Consider the following 25,272-nt stretch of genomic DNA (forward strand, 5'->3'; position numbering starts at 1 on the left):
ATTACTGATTGTGTTTCTTGGCAACACAGATACTATGGGAAGCTAGTTTGAGGAAGCCTTGGGCAAATCCCTTGCACAAGCTGTTTGATCCGTCGTCTTTTTTATCATCTGAACAATCTTACTTCAACTAGCCAAGATGCTGGGTTTCATCAGCTTGAATCAAGTCCATGAGCCACCCACTCCATTTGTTGGTTTTCTTGGTGTGGGGCTGTTTGCTAAAACATTCAACTGTAGAATGGTCAAAGAATGCATCATATTTGAATGTCGTTGGATTTTCAATTAAGTAATTTTCTATGATACTATCTATAACTTTTGAAAATTCAAACTCCTTATAGAAACAAATAGATACATGAATGGATTAATCGAAAAACACTAAAATTGCGGGGAAACTTCCTTGGAATGAAGACAAATTAAGAAAAGTAGCTAGAAAGCAGGAGGAAGGAAGAAGGAACCTACCCAAACAACCAAATACCATTATTCAACAATAGCAGCAAGCTCTTTTCATAGAGAGAGAGAGAGAGAGAGAGAGAGAGAGAGAGAGAGAGAGAATTTGCAATTTCTTTCAATTATTACAAAAATACTTGTTTAGGAGCATATAGGTCTGCAAACTTTACTACTTTTATTAAAAACAAAACCGAACCGATGTACATAGTTGCACAGCTCATATACAATTGATGTGAACACATACCCATTGTACATGAAAGAAATTAAAAAGATACCATCTCAACATCTCAGACACTATCTGGCTTCAACAAACGTAGGTTTAAAAGCATTTGTAGAACACCTGTGATGGCATTGTCGTGATGACTGTCTTTCTACTGAAGCTGGACGGTTGAGTAAATGCAGACTGCTTTGGCTTGGGATGACATGCACTTTTTCTAATTAGCATAGAAAAGACTGCTGATATGTTAAGCCTATCAATTGCAAATTCTTTCACAAACAATATTCCCACTTGTATGCATCTCCCGATTGCCAGTTGAAAGCCATGATTTGATGTACTATTGATTTAACAGTGCCAGTGTTGTCATAATTCCACAGGTTCTATACCAGAAATATCAGTAGTGACATGAAATTAGAAATTAAACCTCAGCTGTTGACAAACCTGAAGAATCAGAAAACTAGGTAATGGAAAAGATCAAAGTGAACTTCCATATCCTAAAAGGCTCAAAGATTTCTCATCATTGAAGAAACTGGTGTTCCGTCATCCACTATTCCACTTACTATCTCAAGGAACAACACCCCGAAGCTGAATACATCAGATTTATCTGGACACCTCACGTCTATTGCATATTCAGGAGCCATATAGCCGCTACACCATGTCAAATAAAATTTGATCACCACAAGACAGAGTAGTTACAGTACAGTAAGTACGATTTTTTCTTCTTTAGCAAGTGGCATCTACTTACTAGGTTTCGACAATCCTTCTGGTATTGGCTCGCTATTCATCGCTTCCAAAGATCCTTCTCATGCCAAATTCTGGAAAGGCAATGCCCTGGATTGGTTATTGCAGTTATAACTTACTAAGATATATCATGATACATCCTAAATATCATGATCTGTTAATTGTATTTGAATGGATATCAGCTCTATAATATAGTCAGGCAAGCCTGATCTACAGATGCAGGTTTTGTACTCGACAAATTGGCCAATCAAACATGTATGTAAGCAAAAACAGTCATCAACAGTAAGGTTTAAATCATATTAATAACTGGTATACAATGGACAAGGCACACACCCTGGGCAATATGGTACATAACCAGGCTCTTAGTCTAATAGACGAGATAGCAACAAGCGAGCAGTGCCTTCTCAAAAAAAGAAAAAACCAAGCAAGCAGTGGATTGTTAAAGTTTGATTCGAAAATAAGTTCCACAAATATGGTCAGCTTGACTTGTTTACTAGATGAGTCAACCTCAAACGAGCTTTGATGGATTGATCACAAGCAAATCTTGAGTAGCTTGAATTACTCAAAAATTGTAAGTCTATCTAGCATAACCGATGGTAGGAAGTTCAAACTTTGCTTATATGAATGCTTAAGGAACTTTAGTCTGTTTATGCATTAAGTTGATCTAGAACTAGCTTTTAACGATCTAAAATTCTAGTAGATTAATTTGTTTTTCAGTCTGCATAACTGAAATAGCGGTAGCAAATTAGCAATAGTTTTGTCCAGATGATTAGGCCCAAAGAAATTCACGTCCTTGACTTTCAATAATATCAACATTCCTAAACGATTCTTCCCACAACCAACTTCATATATTACTTATAACTTAAGCAGACCAAAATTCCCAATATATATATATATACACATAGTCCGGATCAAGTCCACACCCCTTCCCGTCCGCACCTCCCTTTTTTGATCGAATTTTGATGATCCGAACAACTCAATGTGATCAGAACGTGATTTTAAAGGTACTCGTGAGATATCGGCAAAAAAAATGCTCAGCAAGGGTTTCATCCGAACAGTTTTTGTTTGTATTTTATTGAACGGTTCAATAAAAAATTGCTCAAATCAAGCCCTTCCGGGTGTTTTTTTTGCTGATTTCTCGCGGGTACCCATAAAATCACGTTCTGAACACATTGAGCGGCTCGGATCTTCGAAATTCGATCAGGAAAGGGGAGGTGCGGCCGGGAAAATGTGTGGATAGGAACCGGACCGACACACAGTCCGGATCAAGTCCGCACCTCCCTTTTTGATCGAATTTTGATGATCCGAATAGCTCAATATATATATATATATATATATATATATATATATATATATATATATCGTTTCGACAATCAGGGTTGTCCGGCCTGGCTTACATGTCAAAGACAGACCATCTACACCGGGATTAAAAAATTTTCAAGAAATTACTTTCTTGCGCTGTGACCCCAACAATCAATTGTGTAGAGAGGGGACCCACCAATCATTGAACTAGTGTGCTAAAATTCCTCCAATTTCATAACCCATATATGGTTCCAACTTTACCCACATGTTCAGGTATACATAAATACATACCCACCTATTTTAAGCAACGATTTTGGCTTAAGCTTACCTGTTGACATGTCTACTGATATGAATATTTGAAACAGAATCAGCTTCTCGAATTAGGAGAAATCTGGTGACGAAACCCGTATCATTCAAGTTTGAGATTTTGGGTCTTAACGCGTGCCTGTCCTTGATTTCCATTGTAACTTTAAAAAATACATAGAAAAAGGGGATACTTCAGGAGAAGCTACCAAGGGCAGGAGAGGGGCTGAGAGTTGGGATTGGGCTGTGTTTGGAACCTAGGAAAATGATTGAAAATGAAGGGGGGAAATAATAATAAGAGGCTCTGTTTGTTTGGAGAAATAGTATAAAAAAAGGGAAAATAATTAGGAGAGAAATTAGAAGGAAATTTCAAGAAAAATTGGAGGGGAAGTTGAACTTCTTTCTTTGAAAATTTATCTGAAACCAAACAAGGGGAGGTAAGAAAATTTGGAGTGGAACAGTGGAAGTTGAACTTTTTTCTTTGAAACTTTATCTGAAACCAAACAAGGGGAGGTAAATTTTTAATTTTTTTTCATAATTTTCATTTCTTTTTCAAAGATCCAAACGGAGCCTAAGCCCGTTAATGGCCGGATTGGTTTTGGATTTTTATCCAAATTTGGTCCCACACAATCCAGACTAGAAATATTCAATATAATACGTTTGATCCGAATTCAAAAATCCAAAAATTAACGGATCTGATCCGGTAATACACCAATTTATTTTAACAAAGCACTAATTCAGCTTACACATTACACGTCTAATTCTGATCCGGATTGCCCTTGGCAAAATTGTGAAAGTCGGATTTAGATCATATTTGAGTTATTTACGGGATTTGTTCGGATTCGAATTCTATTAGATTGATAGAACAAATCTGATCCATATTTGTGAAGGTGGCAAGGTTAGGGGCTTGAGCTCTCGTCAAATTTTTGTGATCGGTCAATTTTGGGCCATTGCCGCTCACCCGGAATCCATAACCATGATCAGGGTTGTTCATATGTCTAAAATACTCATTCGGCTTAATAATCTATTTTGCCTATTTTTTTGTCTTTATTCAAAAAAAATCGCATTTGTTAATTTTTCGTCAATTAACCATGATCGATCAGGGTGTGTTCGCGATGACACCGATAGTCACCAAACCCGCAGCTATCTTGATGGTGGTGCACCTCCGTGCCCCCACCTTGCTCGAGGTGCTCGGTCGCCGGGCTCTTTTCTCACCCATTCTTGAGGTGCTCCCGGCACCCCTTCATCTTGATCTCCAAAATGCTATCGTCCTTCCCGGCGACCTTTGTGAAACTGGGTGTGGGTTGAGTATGTCCGCCACTCCTTCGGACGGGGTGAGTGGAGGAGGCCGAAACGCTGCTGAGCCGTGTGAAGGCCGACGGGTGCGCTCCGTTCTCTTTGGGGGACCAGGAACGTCGGCATCCGTCATGGCCACCCGTCTTTCTGTCATGGGCCATTTTCGGGGGAGGGTTGAGGCAATCCTTCGCCGACGGCCTCAGCTGTTGGTTTTGGTGGCAGGTCCTGTCGTTGCCATGAGACGGGTTCCGATGGCTCCACCGTCCGCCGCTTCCTTTGGAGCGAGAAGGGGACATGTGAAGAAGGCATTTGATGTCTGCCAACTCGTCCCAGACGTGACGGTCTTGCTCCACGATTGCTGTCAGCTTGTCGATCTTGTCTTCAAGGTGGTGGATGTAGCTGTGACCTCACTGGAAGGCCCTGCATGCGGAGCCACCAAGCTGGTTCCGATGGGGGTGGCGATGATAGAGACGTGCTACTTGACGGTGGCGTGGGGGTCCTCGGAGCCAAGTGTGAGGGCTCCGAGCGGCCCGATGCCTCTGGTTGCGCCACCGTCGTCCTGCACCATCACCATTTCTGAGCAAGGGCTGTGGAAAGGAAGCTTTTATCTAGAGAGGGGGAAGAGGGTGAGGTCGATCAGATCCCCAGCAGAGTCGCCAAATGTGGGGGTTCTGTTAATTGGGATCTGGATCGAGTTGGAGCCTCCTCCTTCTCTCTGGTTCACTCCGCCGGTCCTTCGCCGAGGCTGCTCAAAGTCACTAGGGCGATTGGTTGCCCAGTGACCCTTCGACGATCAAGTTAGATCTCAAGAGATGAAGGAGAGGCTAGGGTTAGGGTGGAATGACTTATCTGTTAAAGTGGCTATCCTCTCTTATTTATAGATCTTGCTTGACTTGGTCCCAAAGTAAGCGCGTGAGGGTCACATTCCGGTAATCACCTCGGGTAACGTCATAGGTGACGTACGAGATAAGGCAGTTACGGAACACATGATCAGCCTCAATGATTATCTTCTTGTAACCGTTTGGGCCCCCCTTGGCGTGGCAATGCCCTTGTCGGACATGGGCCCGGGCGTTCGGGGACAAGCCTCCACCCGGACCGCTAGATCAGAGCGGGGCCTGGAACGGTGCTTCTTACCGAGCTATTCACTGAGGAAGCTCCAGGAGATTCTTGGAACTCGCGGAACCGGGCTCGGCGTCTATACCGAGCGATGCATGGAAGGGGCTCGGGGGAGGTCTCGGGACATGCGGCCGGTGCAGGACAGAGAAGCCTTTCCGATCATGGGGGACGGCTCCTACCCAGCGGATGGTCCCAACCCGATTCCCAGGGCCACTACAATACTCATAACCTATAAATTCAAATTCAAAATCCCAAAACGACGAACAGGTCTAGAAAATCTGTTTTTCTATCTATTTTATTCTTTCTCATTTTGGATTTTTGCAAAGGATAATAACGAAAGAGCTGGGGAAATAATCCAACTAACATCAAATTTCGAAAGTAGATCAAGAAATTTCAATTTCGAAATGTATTAGTAGAATTTAAGAAAACCCAAATCTGTGTCATCAATATCATCATGCACATGGTTTTCCATAACCTGTGTGATATTTCATTCGATTGGCAATGCTACAAACACACCTTCAAAATACAACTCCGGAGTCTGGACACGGTTGTGTCAAAACTGTTAGATTCACATGAATCCACAGTTGTATTTTAAAAATGTGTTTGTACTTTCTAGACCTTTTGTTTTTCATTAAATTTGCAAAACATTTTGGATAAACATCTTTCGTACACAATCCAGTAAATTCACCAAAAGCGGTAGCTCTGGAAAGATGTTTTTTTTTCTTCTTCTTCTTCTTTTTTGCTGTAAATTAAGGAGCAAAACCACAGAACCCTAAATGAACATGTGAGAGGAAATTTCATCTGTGCATTATTTTACTAATTTTTGTCGGTGGGTTTTGTTTAATTACCCATTCTTATTTTACTGGTAATTTTGCGCTGTAATGGAATGGTGAATAGAAACCAACACGAAGTTTAAAAATAATACAAAAAAGTGCTGCAAGATTATTAAGACCAAAAAAAAAAAAAAAAGGGAAGGAAAATGGGTCCGATCGGGTCGGAATTGGGTATGACTTGACCCATATTTGACAGACCCATTTCAACCCATCTAATATTGATCCGTATTCAACCTGCCCATATTCAACCCACGACCAGTTTTAACCCGTCCAAATCTGTCCATTTGCCACCTCTAAAATAAAACATCACACCATGTGGACAGAATAATTCAATCACGCCAAATTAGAAGTTTCTAGGAATTTTCAAATCCAAAAGCAGAAAAGCAGTTTAATGGACTTTCTGGGTGTTTACAAAAAAAAAATATTTTTGCAAAATCAGATTCTAATGTTTCAAAATTAGTTTTGAGTGTTTATAAAAAATTCTACTAGAAAACAGATTCTTGGATTCTACAGATTTTGAAAAACTGGAAAAAGAATGAAATTCTAAAAATCTCAATGCTAGGTCTGGATAGCTTATGGAGATGATTTTTAGGTTTTAAGTTTTATAAAAGCTGAATTTTAGTCCAAAACTTCAGTTTTAGTCCCCATATAAACGAACAGGAGAAAGAAGAAGATATCTTCCCAAGGAAGCTCACGTCATCGGCCTTCAACAATAGTAACAGTTAAATCATTCGTACAAGGTTGCGAAGAATGTCTCTCAGACAACACTGGCCTTTGAGTAAACGCAGGCTGCTTTGGCTTGGGAAGATTTGCAATTTCACTACCTAGCATAGAAAGAACAGTGGACATGTTAGGCCTCTCTATTGCAAATTCTTGTACACAAAGTAGTCCAATATGTATGCATCTCAAAATCTCCATTTGGAAGTCTTGACAAGTTATCCTCGGATCTATGAGAAGCGCGCTATTGCCTTCATTCCACAATCTCCATGCCTGAAATATGACAAGCAATACGAAATATACGAAGATTATCTTTCACGGATGATTTGTGAAGAAAAGCTGGGAATTAGAAAAATAGGTCAGTCGAATGACTCAAGTGAACTTACATATGCTAAAAGGCTCAAAGATTGCTCATCATCATAAAAACTTGTGTTCCGCCTTGCGGTTACAATCTCTAATAACAACACCCCAAAGCTGAATACATCGGATTTCTCTGAAAACCTCCCCAGCATTGCATATTCAGGAGCCATATAACCACTGCATCATGGCAAAATTGATTTGATTACATTTTATCAACACACAAGAGAGAAAAGGTTAACATAGTAAGAACTCTTTTTTTGTTTTAAGGTCGTCGCATCTACTTACTATGTTCCAACAACCCTTCTCGTATTGGCTTGATCTTCATTGCCTCCAAAAATCCTTGCCATACCAAAATCTGAAATTTTTGGGTTTAGCTGTTCATCTAGCAAAATGTTACTTGCCTTCAAATCTCGATGAATGATTCTTAATCTAGAATCCCTATGAAGGTAGAGGAGCCCCCTACTTATCCCCTCGATGATATTGAGCCGTTTACCCCAATCTAGGAGCTCTTGTTTGTGTGGATCTGAAAGAAGATCGATTCAAAACAAGAATGACCGAGTGAAAGATTCAAGGAAATTGAAATCATGATAGTGAGGCGAGATATAAAAATTGCAAAACACTTTGGGGGGTATAATGGATATAATGTATCACTAATATAATGAGTTAACTGCCAAAGCTGAGGTGATCAGACTAACCAAAGAGAAATGCATCCAAGCTTTTATTTGGCATGTATTCATAGATCAACATCTTTTCATCTCCTTCTACACAGCAGCCAAGGAGTCTAACAAGATTGCGGTGTTGGAGTTTAGAAATCACAACAACCTCATTCATAAACTCCTCTAGCCCTTGTTCAGAGGATCTTGAAAGCCTCTTGACAGCTATTTCTTGTCCATCATGTAATTTCCCCTGAAACAATCACAAGATAGGATTTTTCTTTTCTACATCACAACAACAATCTTCAGTACCATACATTTTTCCAAGCATGAAAAAACAAACAATTACCTTGTACACCAAACCAAAACCACCCTGTCCGAGTTTATTTTGCTTGTCAAAATTTCCCGTTGCAATTAGCAGCTTCTCAAACTTGAACACGGGTACTTCTTCAAGTTTAACTTGGTTCATATTATCTTCAATCGAGGTTTCAGTTGAGTATTCTGGAGATAATGACTGTTTCTCAAGGTTAAACCACCTTTTTTTCGTCATTCCTGGTTCAAGAGGTGGTTGTCGGTTATTTACTACACAGTAATAGCAAATGCTTTCACAAGTTCTCAGCTCTCACAACAGTAATTGTCAGTACCTTTTTGTTTGGCCATCCACATCCATGCAAAGTATGCACATATTGCCATGATTATTGATCCAATGATCACTGAAGCGGCAGTGAGAAATTTCAGGTTCCTCTTTTCATCTGTGAAATATAAAAAACATAACAAGAGTAAGGTCAAAATTACCAAACGCAGGTAAACCAATCCCAAGTATTCTGAGAATCATCCAAAAGTTCCACATGGCTAGCATGTTTACAAAAAGAAAGGAAATATAAATGACTTCAAATTCTTCAGAAATACAAGTAAAAAGACAATCAAATGCTCAAACCAAAAGAATAATAAGTGGAAGCACACAGAGAAGTTACTCAGGGAACTAGGATTATGGATTAGAAAATACAATATATTACCCAGCTCTGAATATGTCACGCGAATGTAAAGATCTGCCCCATCAGTTGAAAATTTCTGAATGTCAACTAAGTTTCCACTCCATGACATGCACCCGATGCCCTGGTAATATGCATAAGCTGTACACAAACAATTCATTAAGCATTGGTTTTCACACTCATTCTCTGGAACAGAAACCCATTCTGCCAACTCTGGCACTTTCATCGTCGTCAGCTTCAAAAACCGATCTTTTTTCTCTAGGTTGCTACTGCCATTTCTCTCACACGGCAAAGGTGTCCTCCTCACACACCCACCAGTAAAATTCTCTCTATTCCATTCCTCTTCATTTGTTGGTTCAAACCCCCTCAAACACGAGCAAATTGGTGAATCCTTTGAATTGCAGCTTCCAAATGGCCCACACTTAGCATAAACATCACAGTCTGTCTTTGGAGCGAACCATGAAACCTCCCATTCCTGCTTCCCTTGATTAATCTTCTCCATAAGGGTTCCATCATGATTCAGGAGAATGAATAGTATTAGAGACTCGGTTCCACTATTGAAAGTGACATACGCAGTTCCCTCGTCGTCGGGAACAATGGTAAAACCATTTTTATATATGGAGATCATGGATGGTACGCCAATAAAGATTTGACCGTTCCAAGGACCACTCCGCCAATAGGGATGACTACCATTCCATACATACATTTCGGGAATTGTTAAGGAATTAAGACCAGCAGAAAAAGTTCCGACAGATGGATCAGAAGAGCTTTTCCATGATTTCATCTTCACATCACTGCCAAGTTTCATCCTCTGTAAAAACGAGTCTGAAGGATATTGAAAACTCTCCCAAATTGTTGTACCATCAGAGTCATCTCGGATGACAAGGTTACCAGAGTCTAACAGCTGGGCACTAGAATTCACCACAGGCATAGGGTATGAAACATTAGATGACCAAATAATCTGTTTCTGTCCGCTTAAAATCAATAAGTTCCCATCGTCAGATAGAATCAGAGTCCCGGAAGAATCAGTGAGAGGTCTGTCTCTATTTGCTATCCATACCACGGTTCTCAATTGGATGTCGTTATACCATATGCCAACATACCTACTGGTGGTGTTAATAGGGCTGAAAAATCCAAGTTGAAAACCATTGTTGCTGGATATTATACTTTCAGGATCAGTGATGGGTTGTGTGGATGTAATTGTGTCCACAGCAATGCCAAACTTCGGAAGAAAACAAGAAAAGAAGAGAATAAGGACCTCAAGAAATGGTGTTGCACGGTTGCAGATGATGAGTCCCATACCTTGTTCACTGCTCCGTCGTGGTGGATTAGAAATTATGATCCGATGCATCCGCTATGGCTATTTCGTACCCTTTTTCTTTTTGTACTTGTATGATATTGGTACTATAGCCACTGCTGTAGCATTATGAACTGGAAAGTCATGTAAGGTCTGGACAAATCCACCCCAGAATAGGATGAAGAATTTTATGGCACAGGTCCTCAACGGGATGATCGAGGCAAGGGGTGCAATAGACAATCTGACTTTCCGGCCGGTACTCTTTTCAAGCGGATCAGGTGCTCGGGAAAAGTGCCCCAATATCTTTTGTTTGGCTTTATAAACATGTCAATCACTTATTGATTGAGTTTCTTGGCAGGACAGATATTTCGAGAAGCTAGTTTGAAATCCCTTGCACAAGCTGTCTGATCCGTCGTCTACTTTATCATCTGAACGAACTTACTTCAACTAGCCAAGAAGCTGGTTTTCATCAGCTTGAATTAAGTCCATGAGCCACCTACTCCATTTGATGGTTTTCTAGGTTTGGGGCTGTTTGCTAAAACATTCAACTGCAGAATGGTCAAAGAATGCATCATATTTGAATGTCCTTGGATTTTCAATTCTGTAATTTTCTATGGTACGAAGTACTATCTATAACTTTTGAAACTTCAAACTCCTTATAGAAACAAATAGATACATGAATAGATTAATCGAAAAGAACTAAAATTGCGGAGGGCAAAATGTCTAAGAAACTTCCTTGGAACGAAGGCAAATTAAGAAAAGTAGCCAGAAAGCAAGGAGGAAGGAGTCTACCCAAACAACCAAAAAGTAGCAAACCATTATTCAACAATAGCAGCAAGCCTTATCATTCACACACACACACACACACACACAGAATTGCCTTGCAATTCCTTCCTATTATAACAAAAGTACTTGTTTAGGAACATAAAGGTCCGCAAACTTTACTACTTTTATTAAAAACGAAACCGATGTACATAGTTGCACAACTCATATGCAAACTTTACTACTTTTATTAAAAACGAAACCGATGTACAGAGTTGCACAACTCATATACAATTGACGTGAACACATACCCGTTGTACATGAAAGAAATTAAAAGGATATCATCTCCACATCTCAGACACTATCTGGCTTTAACAAACCAGTAAAGATATTGGTACCGACGGAAACCGGACCGAGATCGTACCGACGGCCTCGGCGGGCCCACTCAGGCCACCAAATGGCCGAATCCGAGCCGTCCAAAAATTCTATAAAAAAACACGAGGGGGCTGAGCGGGAATCAACTGCATCCAATGCGTGTAGGGTGCTCGATCCAAGCACCCCATTTTTTTTTATAGAATTTTTGGGCTGTTCGGATCGGCCGTCCGGTGGCCGGAGTGGGCCCACCGAGGCCGTCTCCGGTTGCTATCGGTACGTATAGCAGCACTTTTAACAAACGTAGGTTTAAAAGCATTTGCAGAACACCTATGATGGCTTTGTCGTGAAGACCATCTTCCTACTGAAGCCGGACGGTTGAGTAAATGCAGGCTGCTTTGGCTTGGGAAGACATGCACTTTTTCTGCTTAGCATAGAAAAGACTGCTGATATGTTAGGCCTATCAATTGTATAGGACTGAAACACACACACACGATATGCGAATAGAAAATAGTAAAGAAATCAACACACAGAATATACGTGGCTTCCCAATACCGGTCACGTCCACGGGAGCGAGAGCGGCAGTCGTTTCTTATTCAATCAACTGAAACAGCGGTTTACGACATAGAATATTTATACCTACTCTATTCTAACCCTAATCTGGTATTTGGCCTGTATCCCAAAAATACCCCTGGACTGTACCGTACCATACTGCGGGGGGCTACCCACGGGCCTTCGGCCCAATCCACTCCACTGGATCATCGGTGATGGGCCAGATGCCTCCACTCCTCTCCGCTTCGGCATCTGGCCTCTTTCTTGAACTTCTTAGTACCTCTTCATATTAACATATGAGCCACAAGTTCTAACAAATTGCAAATTTTTTCACACACAATAGTCCCACTTGTATGCATCTCCCGATTGCCAGTTGAAAGCCATGATATGATGTACATTGATTTAACAGTGTCACAGTGTTGTCATCGTTCCACAGGTTCTATACTAGAAATATCAGTAGTGACATGAAATTAGAAATTAAACCTCGGCTGTTGACAAACCTTGAATTATCAGAAAACTAGGTAATGGAAATGATCAAAGTGAACTTACATACCCTAGAATGAAAGATGGCTCATCATTGAAGAAACTGGTGTTCCGTCATCCACTTGCTATCTCAAGGAACAACACCCCAAAGCTGAATACATCAGATTTATCTGGAAACCTCACGTCTATTGCATATTCAAGAGCATATAGCTGCTGCACCATGTCAAATTAAATTTGATCACCACAAGACAGAATAGTTGCAATACAGTAAGTATGATTTTTTGGTCTTTAGCAAGTGGCATCTACTTACTAGGATTCGACAATCCTTCTGGTATTGGCTCGCTATTCATCACCTCCAAAAATCCTTGCCATGCCAAATTCAGGAAAGGCAATGCCCTGGATTGGCTATTGCAGTTATAAATTACTAAGATATATCATGATATATCCTAAATATCATATTACACGACAAGTCTCACTAGGTGATCTGTTAATTGTATTTGAATGGATATCAGCTCTATAATATAATCAGGCAAGTCTGATCTACAGATGCAGGTTTTGTACTTGGCAAATCGGCCAATCAAACAAGCATTTAAGCAAAAACAATCATCAACAGCAAGGTCTAAAACCATATTGATGACTAGTATACAATGGACAAGGCACACACCCTGGGCAATATGGTACATAACCAAGCTCTTAGTCTAATAAACGAGCTAGCAACAAGCGAGCGGTGCCTTCTCAAAAAAAGAGAAAACCAAGCAAGCAGTGGTTGATTTGAAAAAAAGCAATGTTCTAGAGCTCGCTACTCGGTACTCGCTCGGCCAGGCACCTTGGAGCGAGTACTCGGCGTTAGTCGGTGAGTAGTCGGTGAGTAATGCCCACCGAGTAGGGATTAGTCGCCTCAACCAGGCACCTTGGAGCGAGTACTCGGTGAGGAATACCTTGTTTTAGAACACTGAAAATAAACTCCAATAATATGGTCAGCTTGACTTGTTTACTAGATAAGTCGATCTCAAACGAGCTATGATGGACTGATCACTAGCAAATCTTGAGTTATTCGGAAGTTGTGAATCCATCTAGCATAACCGAGTAGTAGGAAGTTCAAACTTTGTTTATTTGAATGCTCAAGGAACTTTAAAAGATATTGAAGCTTGGTCTGTTTATGCAATAAGTTGGTCTAGAACTAGCTTTTAACGACCTAAAATTCTAGTAGATCAATTTGCTTATCAGCCTGCATAACTCAAATATCGGGAGCAATAGTTTTGTCCAGATGATTAGGCCCAAAGAAATTCACCTCCTTGATTTTCAATAATATCAAAATTCCTAAACGATTCTTCCCACAACCAACTTCATACATAATAACTTAGCACTTAGCAGACCAAAATTCCTGTAATCTTTTTTCTTTTTGTCTGTTTCGATGGTCGCTTACGCGCACCTCAGACTGATCCCCTCTCTTGTCCGGTCGAAGCTGGGCCATCCACACTGGACTAAGGAATTTACAAGAACAACTTTCTTGCGGTGTGACCCGAAGGATCGAATCATTGTCCATTGCGTGGGAAACAGACCCCTTCAATTTCATAACCCATAAATGGTTCCAACTTACTCACATGTTCAGGTATACAAAAATACATACCCACCTACTTTTAGCAACGATTTTGGCTTAAGCTTTACCTGTTGACATGTCTACCGATATGATTGTTTGAAATAGAATCAGACCCCCTTCCGCTTCTTTCAAAATTTTCTTTTTCAAAAAAAAAGTAATTTCAAGCTCAAATATAATGAAAATGAGAAAAGATTTTTATTTTTATTTTGCACCGTTTAAAAGATTTCAATGGGATCTATTAAATAAGATCCAAATTGATAGAAAAATTATTTGCGTAAAGACATAATTTTCGAACTTAAAATTACCATCATTTTCTAAAACTTCTGTTTTTTTTAGAAAGTGGAACCCCTTCTCAGCTTCTCGAATTAGGAGACATGTGGTGAAACCCGTATCATTGAAGTTTGAGACTTTGGGTCGTAACGCGTACCTGTCCTTGATTTCCATTGTAACTTTTGAAATACAGCGAAAAAGGGGATACTTCAGGAGAAGCTACCAAGGCAGGAGAGAGGGGCTGAGAGTTGGGAAGACTGTGTTTGGAACCTACAAAAAATGAAGGGAGATAATGTCAAAATTATTTTTTTATGTCAAAATTGTTTTTATTAGTGCTAAAACTTTAATACATAAAAGTCTTGTACATTGCACATGATACAAGTCTTTTGTGCACTAGAGTTTTGACACCAACAAAAATAATTTTGACATTATTATTCCCCCGGGAAATAATTATAAGAGGCTCTGTTTGTTTGGAGAAATAGTGCAGAGTATAAAAGAAGGGAAAATAATTAAGAGAGTAATTAGAAGGGAATTTCAAAAAAAATTGGAGGGGAAGTTGAACTTCTTTCTTTGAAATTTTGCTTCTCTTTCTCTAGAAACCAAACAAGGCGAGGTAAATTTTTAAAATTTTCTCATCAGTTTCATTTTTTTTCCAAGATCCAAACAGAACCTAAGCGCGTTAATGGCCGGATTGGATTTGGATTTTTATCCAAATTTGGTCCCGCACGATCCAAACTACGAATATTCAATATAATCCGTTTGATCCGAATTTGAAAATCCAAAAATAAACGGATCTGATCTGATAATACACCACTTTAATTTAACAACGTACTAATTCAGCTTATACATTAGGCCATCCACAGTGGTATAATCAAAAAAGGATAATCAAAAGTTGACACATCAGCTTTTGATTATTCATTTAAGAGGTTTCTAAGCTTAACATTGTTAAGCTTCACTATGGTCACTTCTAGTCCATAATCAAAATATGGGATCCACTATAATTTCACTCTCTATCCCCCTCTATTTTCCGTCATTCACTTCCCTCAATTTACGTTTTTATGGGTTAAAATATATCGATTCCCTCTCTTAATTTTGGAAAAAAAAAATCGGTGACTTCTTTTCCTCTTATTATGATTTTTTTTTTTTTTTGGGGGGGGTGGGAATTGAAACAGGAAAGAAGAGTGAAACACCTTAATCCAGCGACGATGAGTTGAATTGTCGATGATCGAGAGAGATGAGTTTCACTTTTGAAGGAAAAGAAAGAGAAATAGTTTGTGGGTGAAGTGAAGAAGACATAGAGTAGGCGAAGAAGCTTGGCTACATAAAATTTTTATTCTTCAATTTTATTTTTTTTACCAAAAAAAAAAGAGTAGGCGAAGAAGAGAAAAAGAAAATACCAGTTGAAACACGTGTGTATACAAATTTTGGAACTAGTTAACTTATGTGGTGTAGGGTTTACAAATTTTGATTATTGAAAAAGATTGCTAGTTTTGGTTATTCAAAGCCTAAAATTTGATTATTTCTAAGGATGTTGCTAAGTTTGATTATACCATTGTGAGCGATCTTTTGCAACAACATTGTTAACTTTAAAAACAATTGGCATTTGATTATACCACTGTGGATGGCCTTACACCTCTAATTCTGATCCGGATTGCCCTTGGCAAAATTGTGAAAGTCGGATTTAGATCATATTTGAGTTATTATAGGATCTGATCGGATTTGAATTCTATCTGATCGATAGATCAAATCTGATCCATATTTGTGATGGTGGCAAGATTAGGGGCTTGAGCTCTTGTCAAATTTTCGTTATCGGTCAATTTTGGGCCATTGCCGCTCACCTAGAATCCATAACCATGATCAGGGTTGTTCATTTCCTAAGTCTAAAATATAAAAGATTAAGTTTATCCTACATTGATTATATAGTTGGTATTGTTAATGTTTAGTTTTTCATCAATTAGTTACGACAAGAAGATATATAAAATTTGGATTGAAATTATTAAATTAAAAAGGCTTACATAATTAAGAAGATACTAAAGGTATTAAAACCATTTTTCCAAATGCATTTATTAACATGATCCAAAGTGTTCATTTTTAAGAATTCGCTAAGCATAATATAGCCCACAAAAAAAAAAAAACCCACGTTGATTAAATATTAACAGTCACGTGATCGATTTCTCTCTTCTATGTGCTAGTTACATTCTGATTTTTCATTTTTTTTTCCCCTTAACAAGCTTATGATTCAAGAAATATAACTACGTACGTATTGTCCAGAAAATTAAATGTGTGGTCATAGACTCATAATTAAGTGAAACCCCCCCTCACAATTAATTTGCTTCAATTTTCTCGCAGATGGGAACGCAGAACTTTCTTTCTTTGTTTCCTCCCTTGGCCGAAAGATACATAGCTAAGCTAACATAGCTGATAGCAGTTTTAAGAAATTTGCCGTCCAATCTAATTCGATTCCGTTCCCATCCAGACCAACCGTTGCAAAGGTACTTTCCCATGCAATTTCTAGGAAAGAGAAACCCTCTTTCCCCCCATGAAAACAGCCATGAAAATCTAACACCAATACATACCCAAAAAACAAAAACAGCTTTTCATTTGGCCTCTTATCTGTACCTTCGTTGGCAATATCCCCACCTTCATCTCTCTTTCTCCCCTCAACTCCCCTCTGTTTCAATCCTCCTATTTAGTACCCTAGCTCCTTTCTATTTCACCATCCAGTATTATTTCCTCGTGTGTTTTTTTGCTTGCATTTCTAGGCAATGGCAGCAAAAACCGGCATTGTGTTCGAGGACTTCTTTCCGGTCATGATCGAAAAACTAGGTGCGGAAGGATTCATGGACGAGCTCTGTAACGGGTTTCGACTGTTGATGGATGGGGAGAAGGGAGTCATCACGTTCGAGAGCTTGAGGAAGAATTCCGCCGTGCTAGGGTTGCAGGGGATGGGCGACGACGAGCTGATGTGCATGCTTGAGGAAGGCGATTTGGACGGGGACGGGAAGTTGAATCAGATGGAGTTTTGTGTTCTTATGTTTAGACTTAGTCCTGATCTGATGAATGGATCAAGAAGGTGGCTGGAAGAAGCTGTTATGAATTAACGTGATGTAGACTTTCTCCTTGTATTCTCGAGGTCTTATGCCACATCTTATTATTCTTACTATATTTACTAAAATAATCAGGTGTCGCGCCATCGTATCCCGGCTCTTTTCATCCAGCCAGCTATTATGTATCCATTTTTTTGTAGGTCTTTTATGTAATTACCATTGTTAAATACATCTTATTTCTCAATGTATCCATTTAACTGAGGACTTTTCAAGGTTAGCATCTCTTCATAGATAGAGGATCATAGTTTGAGGCAGAACATCGATTCTGTTCAAGGTTAGCATCTCTTCATCGACAGAGGATCATATTTTGAGGCAGAACATCATTTCTGCATAAATAGGCAAATGTTTCATATGCCCATTAGTTGTTCGTGCAATTAATCTTATGAATCAAATTTGAACTTTTAAAGCTGCTATTTTTTTTTCATTCACTCTTAAATATCCATATATACTGAAGTTACATCAATTTATAGACCATACAACATGTCTTGAATGCAAAGGACCATTACTCTTCCAAGAGGTCTAGAACAATTATGAACATATCAATAACTAGATACGACTATTCCTATTTTCCAGAGGTCTAGGAATAATGAACAAACATGACAGCGACCAAATACGATTAAGAATGTATATGGTGAACAAAATTTTGTCTTAATTTTCCGTAATTAACATGTGTTCTGTGAACAAATTTTTGTAACAAACAGAGCTAAACTTGGTATCCAAAAATCCATGACACATATATCCTTTTATGAATTGGAAATTTAAAGTGTAAGTAAATTATTTCACAATCTCAAAAAATATAGGATAAACAAAGTGAAGAAACAAAAACTAAAAAGTGTTGATCTTTATTCATCGATCTTCTTTATAAAATAAAATCCACCTTCCAAAAACCTTTTAAAAATAAAAATTCCAAGAATTGAGAAATGGAGGTTTGGAGGCTTTTGAACCTCAACTACATTGGTTTATAGTATATCTGGGCAAATGTAATTATTGCTATAAGGAACAAAGTCAATTATTACGTACAATATTATCAACCCGCAATATGTATAAATTAGTTGGCTAATACAATAAACCTTCCAAAATAAATCTTATACTTCCAAAACTACAATATCGTACGTGATTATTAGGAAAGGCAAAGTTGGGACGTAACAACAATTAAAAAAGCACACATCTTCGATTAATTGATCCAACAAATTCACCTACCTACTTCCTCACGATCAGCTTAGCCCTTGCATGCCCTTCACTTATCTGAAACTGGTCACCTAAGCCAAGATGAGCCATCAACAACCAAGCCAAAGTAAGGAGTTCCCCGCCTTTACTGAGTTGTGCCATATGGATATTGGCTCTGCAATGACTTGCTGCATAGGACATCAATTCGACCCATACTTTGCTTATTATCTCCCACATTCTTTCGCTTCCTAATTTTTCTAGCTCTTGGGCCAGCATGCTCGCGTCAAATAAAACAGATTTGCTTCTGTCTCCCTTAACAGCGACAGGTTCAACTACTGTATTAACAGCAAGGATACTTTTGCAAGCTATTTTCTGTAATTCGTCTCGTTCCGTTTCCCCTTTTGAGCAGCATTTATTTAAGCCGCAGCAACTGGTTTTACTCTGACCCTGTCCCTTTTCCGGTTCATTGTTGCAGAAGCATTTGCAGGTAAAGATGTTCATGCAGCAGTTCTTCGCTTCCTTTGACTTCCCGATTTTCCTTCCATGAAAAAATTTCTTGGCCTCAGCACAAGTATCCCTGAACCTTATTTGCCCAATACCTGCAACTGTGGACAACATTGTGGCCTGCATGACTAGAAGATACAACATGTAATTGGAAAGGAGCTTAGACAACTCGCGGAAATTCTTATTGTCAGTACCCCTGGGGTTCGTAGCATCACCACTCTCATTATTAGTATGTGCTCTACCTTCATCAACAGTGTTGTAGAGAAGTTCAGTAGCAACGTGCCACGTAATAAGACTCTCATCAAAGTCAACCTCGTTGATCCAACAGAGTAGGTCAGTGCAACTTTCAAACCGAAGAATCCAATCTCCCCTAGCAGAAAATATCTCCTTGGCCGTTTCTAAATCATCCGCTAGCTCGGATTTCATTTTTAACTCCTCAAAAATAAGATCTCTCAAGCCATTGGTGGCCATGAAATCCACAGTTTCCACATATTTCATCCCATCTAGCAAGTTGGTTAGGCCAAACAAATCAATAGTTGCCTCCCACCATTCGGGACGTGGGTGCAAACAACAGTGTATCAAGTTGTACTGGGAGAGAGATTCAGACCACCTGCGGCGCACAATTTGCAAGATCTTCCTAGGAGAAAACCATCTGAGCTTTTTTTCAAGGTTTCTAGGCCACCTATCCCTATTAACATTTAGCAACCACTGCAATTTCTTAATAAACCAATTAGTTAGAGAGGGGTCTGACTTAGTGAGAGCAATAGCAGTCCAATCAGAGCAAAGAACCATCACAAAAGCTATTATATCGAGAGCAATAGCACCAACAAGCAAAGTGTAGGAAATTCCAATATCGAACTTTTTGAAGTCCTTATTTTTGGTTAAATGGAAGACCACAAGGGCTGCGCAATTTAAACTGAATGAAATCAACCGCAAAGAGTATCCAAGCATACCTTGCACCACCGTGGCCTTAGTGTAGAGAATCTCATAGAAAAAATTCAGTTCTACCTCAACAATTTGGAAAGCATCTCTTGCTGTTCGCTTGAGGAAAAACTCTCGGCTCTGGTTGCGCTCACGGAAGCTGAAGATCAAATCCGCAATCAGTCCTTTGAAAGTAGAAAAGTAGTTATGAGCATCTTGCACCACCTTCAAATCAGACAACTCATCCCAATCTTTCACATTTCCCGCTCTGTTGACCCTAATAGGTTCTGGAATCATTTCTATTTTTGTCGGAAGTCTTGCTTCTATCTTTGAAGTGTACTCATCCATGAGCTTGGCATAGTTAGGCCCAGGATCAGGCTTCGTGAGCAAAGAGGCTTTAAATCTACGAGAGCTAGCAAGATAGAGAGCACGTGTCCGTTCAGTGTACTTGATTACCCCTGCTGCGAACATGAGCAATATGGGGATCCAAAACCTGTTGGGAAATGATTGAAAGAAGGCATAAGCGACAGCCCAACATTGGAATCCCAGACCAAGCAAATGCCTGAGCCATAGCTCATTATCCTCGAGGGCAAAAGCAGTAATAGTGTCAGGACCCCCGAGGTGTACCAAGAGAAAGGGAGCCCAAAATGCCAAAAGGGTCGGATCACCGAAAGGGCCTACGGTGTCACTCTGGCTTTTGGAAATGAGTCCAACAGCAAAGTTAGCAGTCACGTCAGCAAGTAAGTATGCCAACCATAAGGGTGTGTTTAGCAAAGCCGTTGACACTCGTTTTCTCAAAGGTGCTAGGAATATCAAAAGGATTTGTAGGAGGAGACTACCGAGGATCACTACCCGGAGATCCCACGCTTCCCAGAGCAACTTCCACATCATTGCTTTCGCCATTGAGCTAACCCTCTCCCCACTAGCTTACTCTGTCACAGAGAAAAACACAAACACCTAGTTACTAAATTGAGATGGTACATATTAGAACAAACAAAATGCGAATGCATAGCGAGGAAGATGCTGATCGAGGTTCTGGTGAAAGCTGTTTTGTCATAAAATAAGAGGAAAGATCTGTACTAGATGGGTATTTCGATGTACATTAGTTTGAACAAGTGGTGGAATGATGTAGGTTGCTTATGGGAGCAAGTGAATGCTATCGGGCCTCTACTGATACTTTTGGTGCACTTGATATTTGATTAGAGGTGACGCCAAGGTAGTTGCATTTTCATATTCAGTCAACTTTTACAAAAAAACACCAAAAACATGGTCAAATTGCAATCTAATAATATCTCCACAAGGTCAACCAAGTTAAGCAGTGAATATAACTTAGATTGGTGAGCGAAATATAGAACTGAGTCAATAAACACCTTCACCAAAAGGCCTTCTTCATAAATCAAGTCATTTCCGGAATTCGATGTTCACACTTACTAAAATGTAGCGATGAACGTTCGGTACTTACAATTTACTGTTGCCACTTACTTATTTCGTTTCTCATTTGGGAGTTGCTATACCCTGTTGGTGAAATGTCCCGGCAAATGTTTTTTTTACCACTTTTATCCTCCTAAACTAAACTATAAGAAAAACTGACTACTACATTCCTAGACTATTAAAACTTCCCATGTAATCCTTAAAGTAAAATAGAGGCATGAGTAGTCCTTTTTTGGGATATGCCCAGGTAACGAAACAGACGCAAATTCTACACCTGGTTTGCACATATAACTTTCCCGCTCAAATTAGGGCAATGCGGGAAATTCGCCTCTACAAAAACGACGTGCAGCGCAGATGACTCCGTCCCAAAACAAGTAGGGCTTCTGATAAATTTCGAATTGGAACCGGAAGCGGTGAAATTAAGAGCGGTAGATATTGATAGAGTGAGAGTAGAGCTTCCACCAGCGTGATTGGCTTATGTACTTCAACGGAACTGTAAGTTAGTTTCCACTTGAAAAATGCCTTTTGTTTAAATTTTTTTTTTAATGTGCTCAGAACTCTTGATTAGAGTACGTGTGGTCCACTTCAGTGACTTGTTCCATATTTTTAAAACTGTGTTTGGAATTTGAAGAAAATGAGAGGAGAGAAAAAAAATCAAGAAAAATGCCGATGACCGAAGTTCTGGTGAAGGCTGTTTTGTCATAAAGTAAGAGGAAAGACCTGCACTAAAATGGTGCTTCTTTATATGTTAGTTTTGAACAATTTCGGGTCATTTCTAACGCAGAATGATGTACAAAGCTTACGGGGCCGAGCCAATAATATTGGTCATCAATTCATACTTTTGGAGCACTTGGATTAATTATTTAGAGGTGATGCCAGTACTATAATTGCATTTTGAATCTTTGATGTTTCCACTAATAAACAAAACCATGGCCGGCTGACCGCGTCGCTCCGTGTCAAAAATAAATTTATAAAAGCTTGGAGTTAACTACTACTCCGTAGAATAGTGGTCAAGACCGAGTGTCGATCCGCAGGGACAAATTGGCTAAGTTACTATAATTCGATCAACTTCTAGATTAATTCGGAAAAGTAAAGATTGATTGGTTGAATTGTTTTGAAGAGCTAATTAAACTAAAGAACAATTTAATTAAAAGATTTAGAAACGATAGAGGAAAATATCTAGGGTTTCGAATTCACCCCGACCGCGTAACAACAATATGCATAGGCTAGGTTTATTTATTCGAATCAAAAGAGATTATCGCTAGGGCTTGCAAACCCTAACGATAATCATCAAGAAAATAATCGGGTTGTTAAAAGGTATAAACTATCCCATAGCACGGACCGTCTCTCAGTTAGCACGATCTGGCAACCTAACGGCACGATCCGTCTTACGAGCATAATCTATCTCAGAACTCCAACCACAATCAGTGAAAACCATTGCAAAACTATGTATTTGAAATCTAGAGTACAAATACTTAATCGATATAAAGAATTAAAATCAATTCATTCAATTGAAACGAAAAGGATTCTGAGTTTTACAATCGATCCGAAAAACAAACTAAAACCCATGCATAAAAGAGGTTACTTGGCGCGAAGTTTCATCTTCCCCCTAGACAAGGGGTTTAGCCGGCCATGGGAATGGAAACCATAGCAGTATGGATTGATGAAATCATAGTCAGAATGCTAGAAAATCTACTGATCCGGTCGAGAACCCCACGCCCAGAACTGCCGCTGATCACGTCCAAAAAGTGCCGCAGCCGACTGTGTTAAAAACCCTTTTTCTTTTTCTTTTTGTAATTGCGGCAGCTGACTTTTCTTTGCCAGGCCCTAATATAGATAGAGTTATTACACCTTAGGTCCTTTGACTTTGGAACATGCTTCAAGTTGGTCTCTAAACTTGTTAAAGTTTGCACTTTAACTCATTAAAATGTCAAGCCTCCAAGTATCTACAAACACAAGAAACGCATCACTAATCTCCAAATAATAATATAAATGGACTTAACAAGGCATAAATTAGAAGGATTAAATGGGTGCTTTTCAGCACCTATCACACTCCCCAACTTACATTTTGCTAGTCCTCGAGCAAAGAAAATAAAATGCAACTAAAGAAAACAAATAAAATGGATAGTTCTTTTAAACCCCCGAGTGGTCCGGTAGGACGAGTTTAGTCTCGTAAAAGTGCGAGGGTTATCAGCAGTGAACACCCACAAACATAAGGAACCTTTCAATACAAAAATCGCAACTTGTCATGCAACTCATCGACATATCAAGCAGAGGACACAAAGCTACCACAAAGATATAGCAAGGCAAACATAGTTCCGAGTGCTAACAATTCAAGAAATAAACTGTGGCACTTAAACTTGGCATGTGTGAATACGGGCCTCAATTACATATGAACAATAACCAACCACTCTCTCTGGACCGAGCCTCGACTTCAATTCTCACCGTGTCATGCACTCACAAATAAAATCACTCGAAACAAGTTGCATTATGAACTCTCAAGTGTGCGATTTGGAGGATACGTTAATGGAAAGCAAAGAACTCCGCACACTATGACCCGAAAAGAACGCTTTATATAGTGGACACGCAATCTCATGAACAAAATGCCAAGCATTGGAACTCTCCACCAATCAAACCTCAACCCAACACCCCTAAAGATCAAACAGGACTTTAATTTCGGTTGTAATGTGGGGTAAGGAAAAATATTTCAAGGTTACGGTAAAACATCACGTGTCCGAGAATAGGCAAACAACTTAGGGCTAATTTAATAATGTGCGCCCAATTTTTTTTCACTTTTCAACTTCACCTTATCTCTCCTTCTAACCTTCCAACATTTTTCAATCATAAAACACGATTCCTCCTTTTCAAACATACCGGTGCCCCTTTCTTCTTCTTTTTTTTCTTTTGTGTTGTTGTGTTTTCTTTTTTTTTTTAGGGGCACCACCTATTCAAGTACAAAATTTCACAATCTATCCAAAAATTATACCTTTATATTTTTGCCTTTCTCCAAACACAATATGGTAGATGGAGCTAACCAAGAAAAGGCTAAATCTATAAGGCTCAATGTGGCTCGCAAGGGATAAATGTAAACACAAAGGAACGAACTAGCCCAAATATCAAGAAAGTGCCTATAATCCTCTCGCAGGGGTGTAACATCCATGTGACAAACCAAAACAAAGAGATATTGTTATGCTTTCAAGTTCCAACACTTGGCGACCAAAGATGATGAGATTGACAACAAATGTGTTTCTTTCCATGACAAACAAAGAGTTTATTCGACACCACTCCAATAAAAGATAAGGCTCAAAAGCTCACAAGGGTATAAGTCTCCACTAATCATAGCCTTTAAGAACAGTCAAATCACAGCTCAAAAACAATTAAGGCCCGACGTGCAATGTGCAAAAATGCTAAAACAAAAGTGCCAGCAGTCTAGCAAATTGAAACTACTCTGCCAAAGAGATATCGAAATGGTAGCAGAGTGCTTATACTCAAGTAATCAACAAGCGAGCACAACAAACAACAATCTCATGCAGAAAGGCTCCCATTTTTTAATTTTCAATTTTCTCAATTTTTTTTTGTTTTAAAACAAACTACTAAAGAAAGCATTCAAAGTATGCCCCACCCCCCAATTTAAACTAGTCACTGCCCTCAGTGATTGCAAAGGCACTAAAAGAAATAAGGCAATGGAAAGAAAGAGGAAGGATATCACCTCGAGTGGAGAAATAAGCAGAGCAGAAAAGATATGGTGGCCGAGAGGCCCCCCAACTTGAATGAAACAACCTGCAATGCGTTAGTCTCCACCAAAACAAGATACAAAAATAAATTACAAAAC

General features: G+C 39.3%; 3 protein-coding genes and 1 long non-coding RNA gene across 4 annotated transcripts; 1 reads left to right on the plus strand and 3 right to left on the minus strand.

Annotated features, from left to right (window-relative positions):
• Positions 1 to 6,931: 6,931 nt before the first annotated feature.
• LOC131313122 (G-type lectin S-receptor-like serine/threonine-protein kinase At1g11330) lies at positions 6,932 to 10,429 on the minus strand. Its single transcript, XM_058341247.1, has 7 exons — positions 8,999 to 10,429; positions 8,627 to 8,734; positions 8,332 to 8,534; positions 8,025 to 8,235; positions 7,615 to 7,852; positions 7,356 to 7,506; positions 6,932 to 7,242 (listed from the first exon to the last, which is right to left on the minus strand). The coding sequence occupies exons 1-7, from the start codon at positions 10,323 to 10,325 to the stop codon at positions 6,949 to 6,951; spliced, it is 2,532 nt and encodes an 843-aa protein (XP_058197230.1). The 5' UTR covers positions 10,326 to 10,429; the 3' UTR covers positions 6,932 to 6,948.
• Positions 10,430 to 11,244: 815 nt separating this feature from the next.
• LOC131313126 (uncharacterized) lies at positions 11,245 to 13,221 on the minus strand. The gene is made up of 3 exons (XR_009196077.1): positions 12,751 to 13,221; positions 11,698 to 12,653; positions 11,245 to 11,402 (listed from the first exon to the last, which is right to left on the minus strand). It is a non-coding gene; the product is annotated as an uncharacterized LOC131313126 (long non-coding RNA).
• A 3,571-nt stretch (positions 13,222 to 16,792) lies between these two features.
• Positions 16,793 to 17,614, plus strand: LOC131313125 (calcium-binding protein KRP1-like). The gene has a single exon (XM_058341251.1). It carries the CDS (start codon positions 17,076 to 17,078, stop codon positions 17,409 to 17,411), a length of 336 nt encoding a protein of 111 aa, XP_058197234.1. The 5' UTR covers positions 16,793 to 17,075; the 3' UTR covers positions 17,412 to 17,614.
• Positions 17,615 to 18,617: 1,003 nt separating this feature from the next.
• LOC131314039 (uncharacterized) lies at positions 18,618 to 20,912 on the minus strand. Its single transcript, XM_058342535.1, has one exon. The coding sequence runs from the start codon at positions 20,910 to 20,912 to the stop codon at positions 18,618 to 18,620; it is 2,295 nt and encodes a 764-aa protein (XP_058198518.1).
• Between the last annotated feature and the right edge of the window lie 4,360 nt (positions 20,913 to 25,272).

Source organism: Rhododendron vialii, chromosome 13a, assembly GCF_030253575.1.
Source record: "Rhododendron vialii isolate Sample 1 chromosome 13a, ASM3025357v1".
NCBI classification, from domain to species: domain Eukaryota; kingdom Viridiplantae; phylum Streptophyta; class Magnoliopsida; order Ericales; family Ericaceae; genus Rhododendron; species Rhododendron vialii.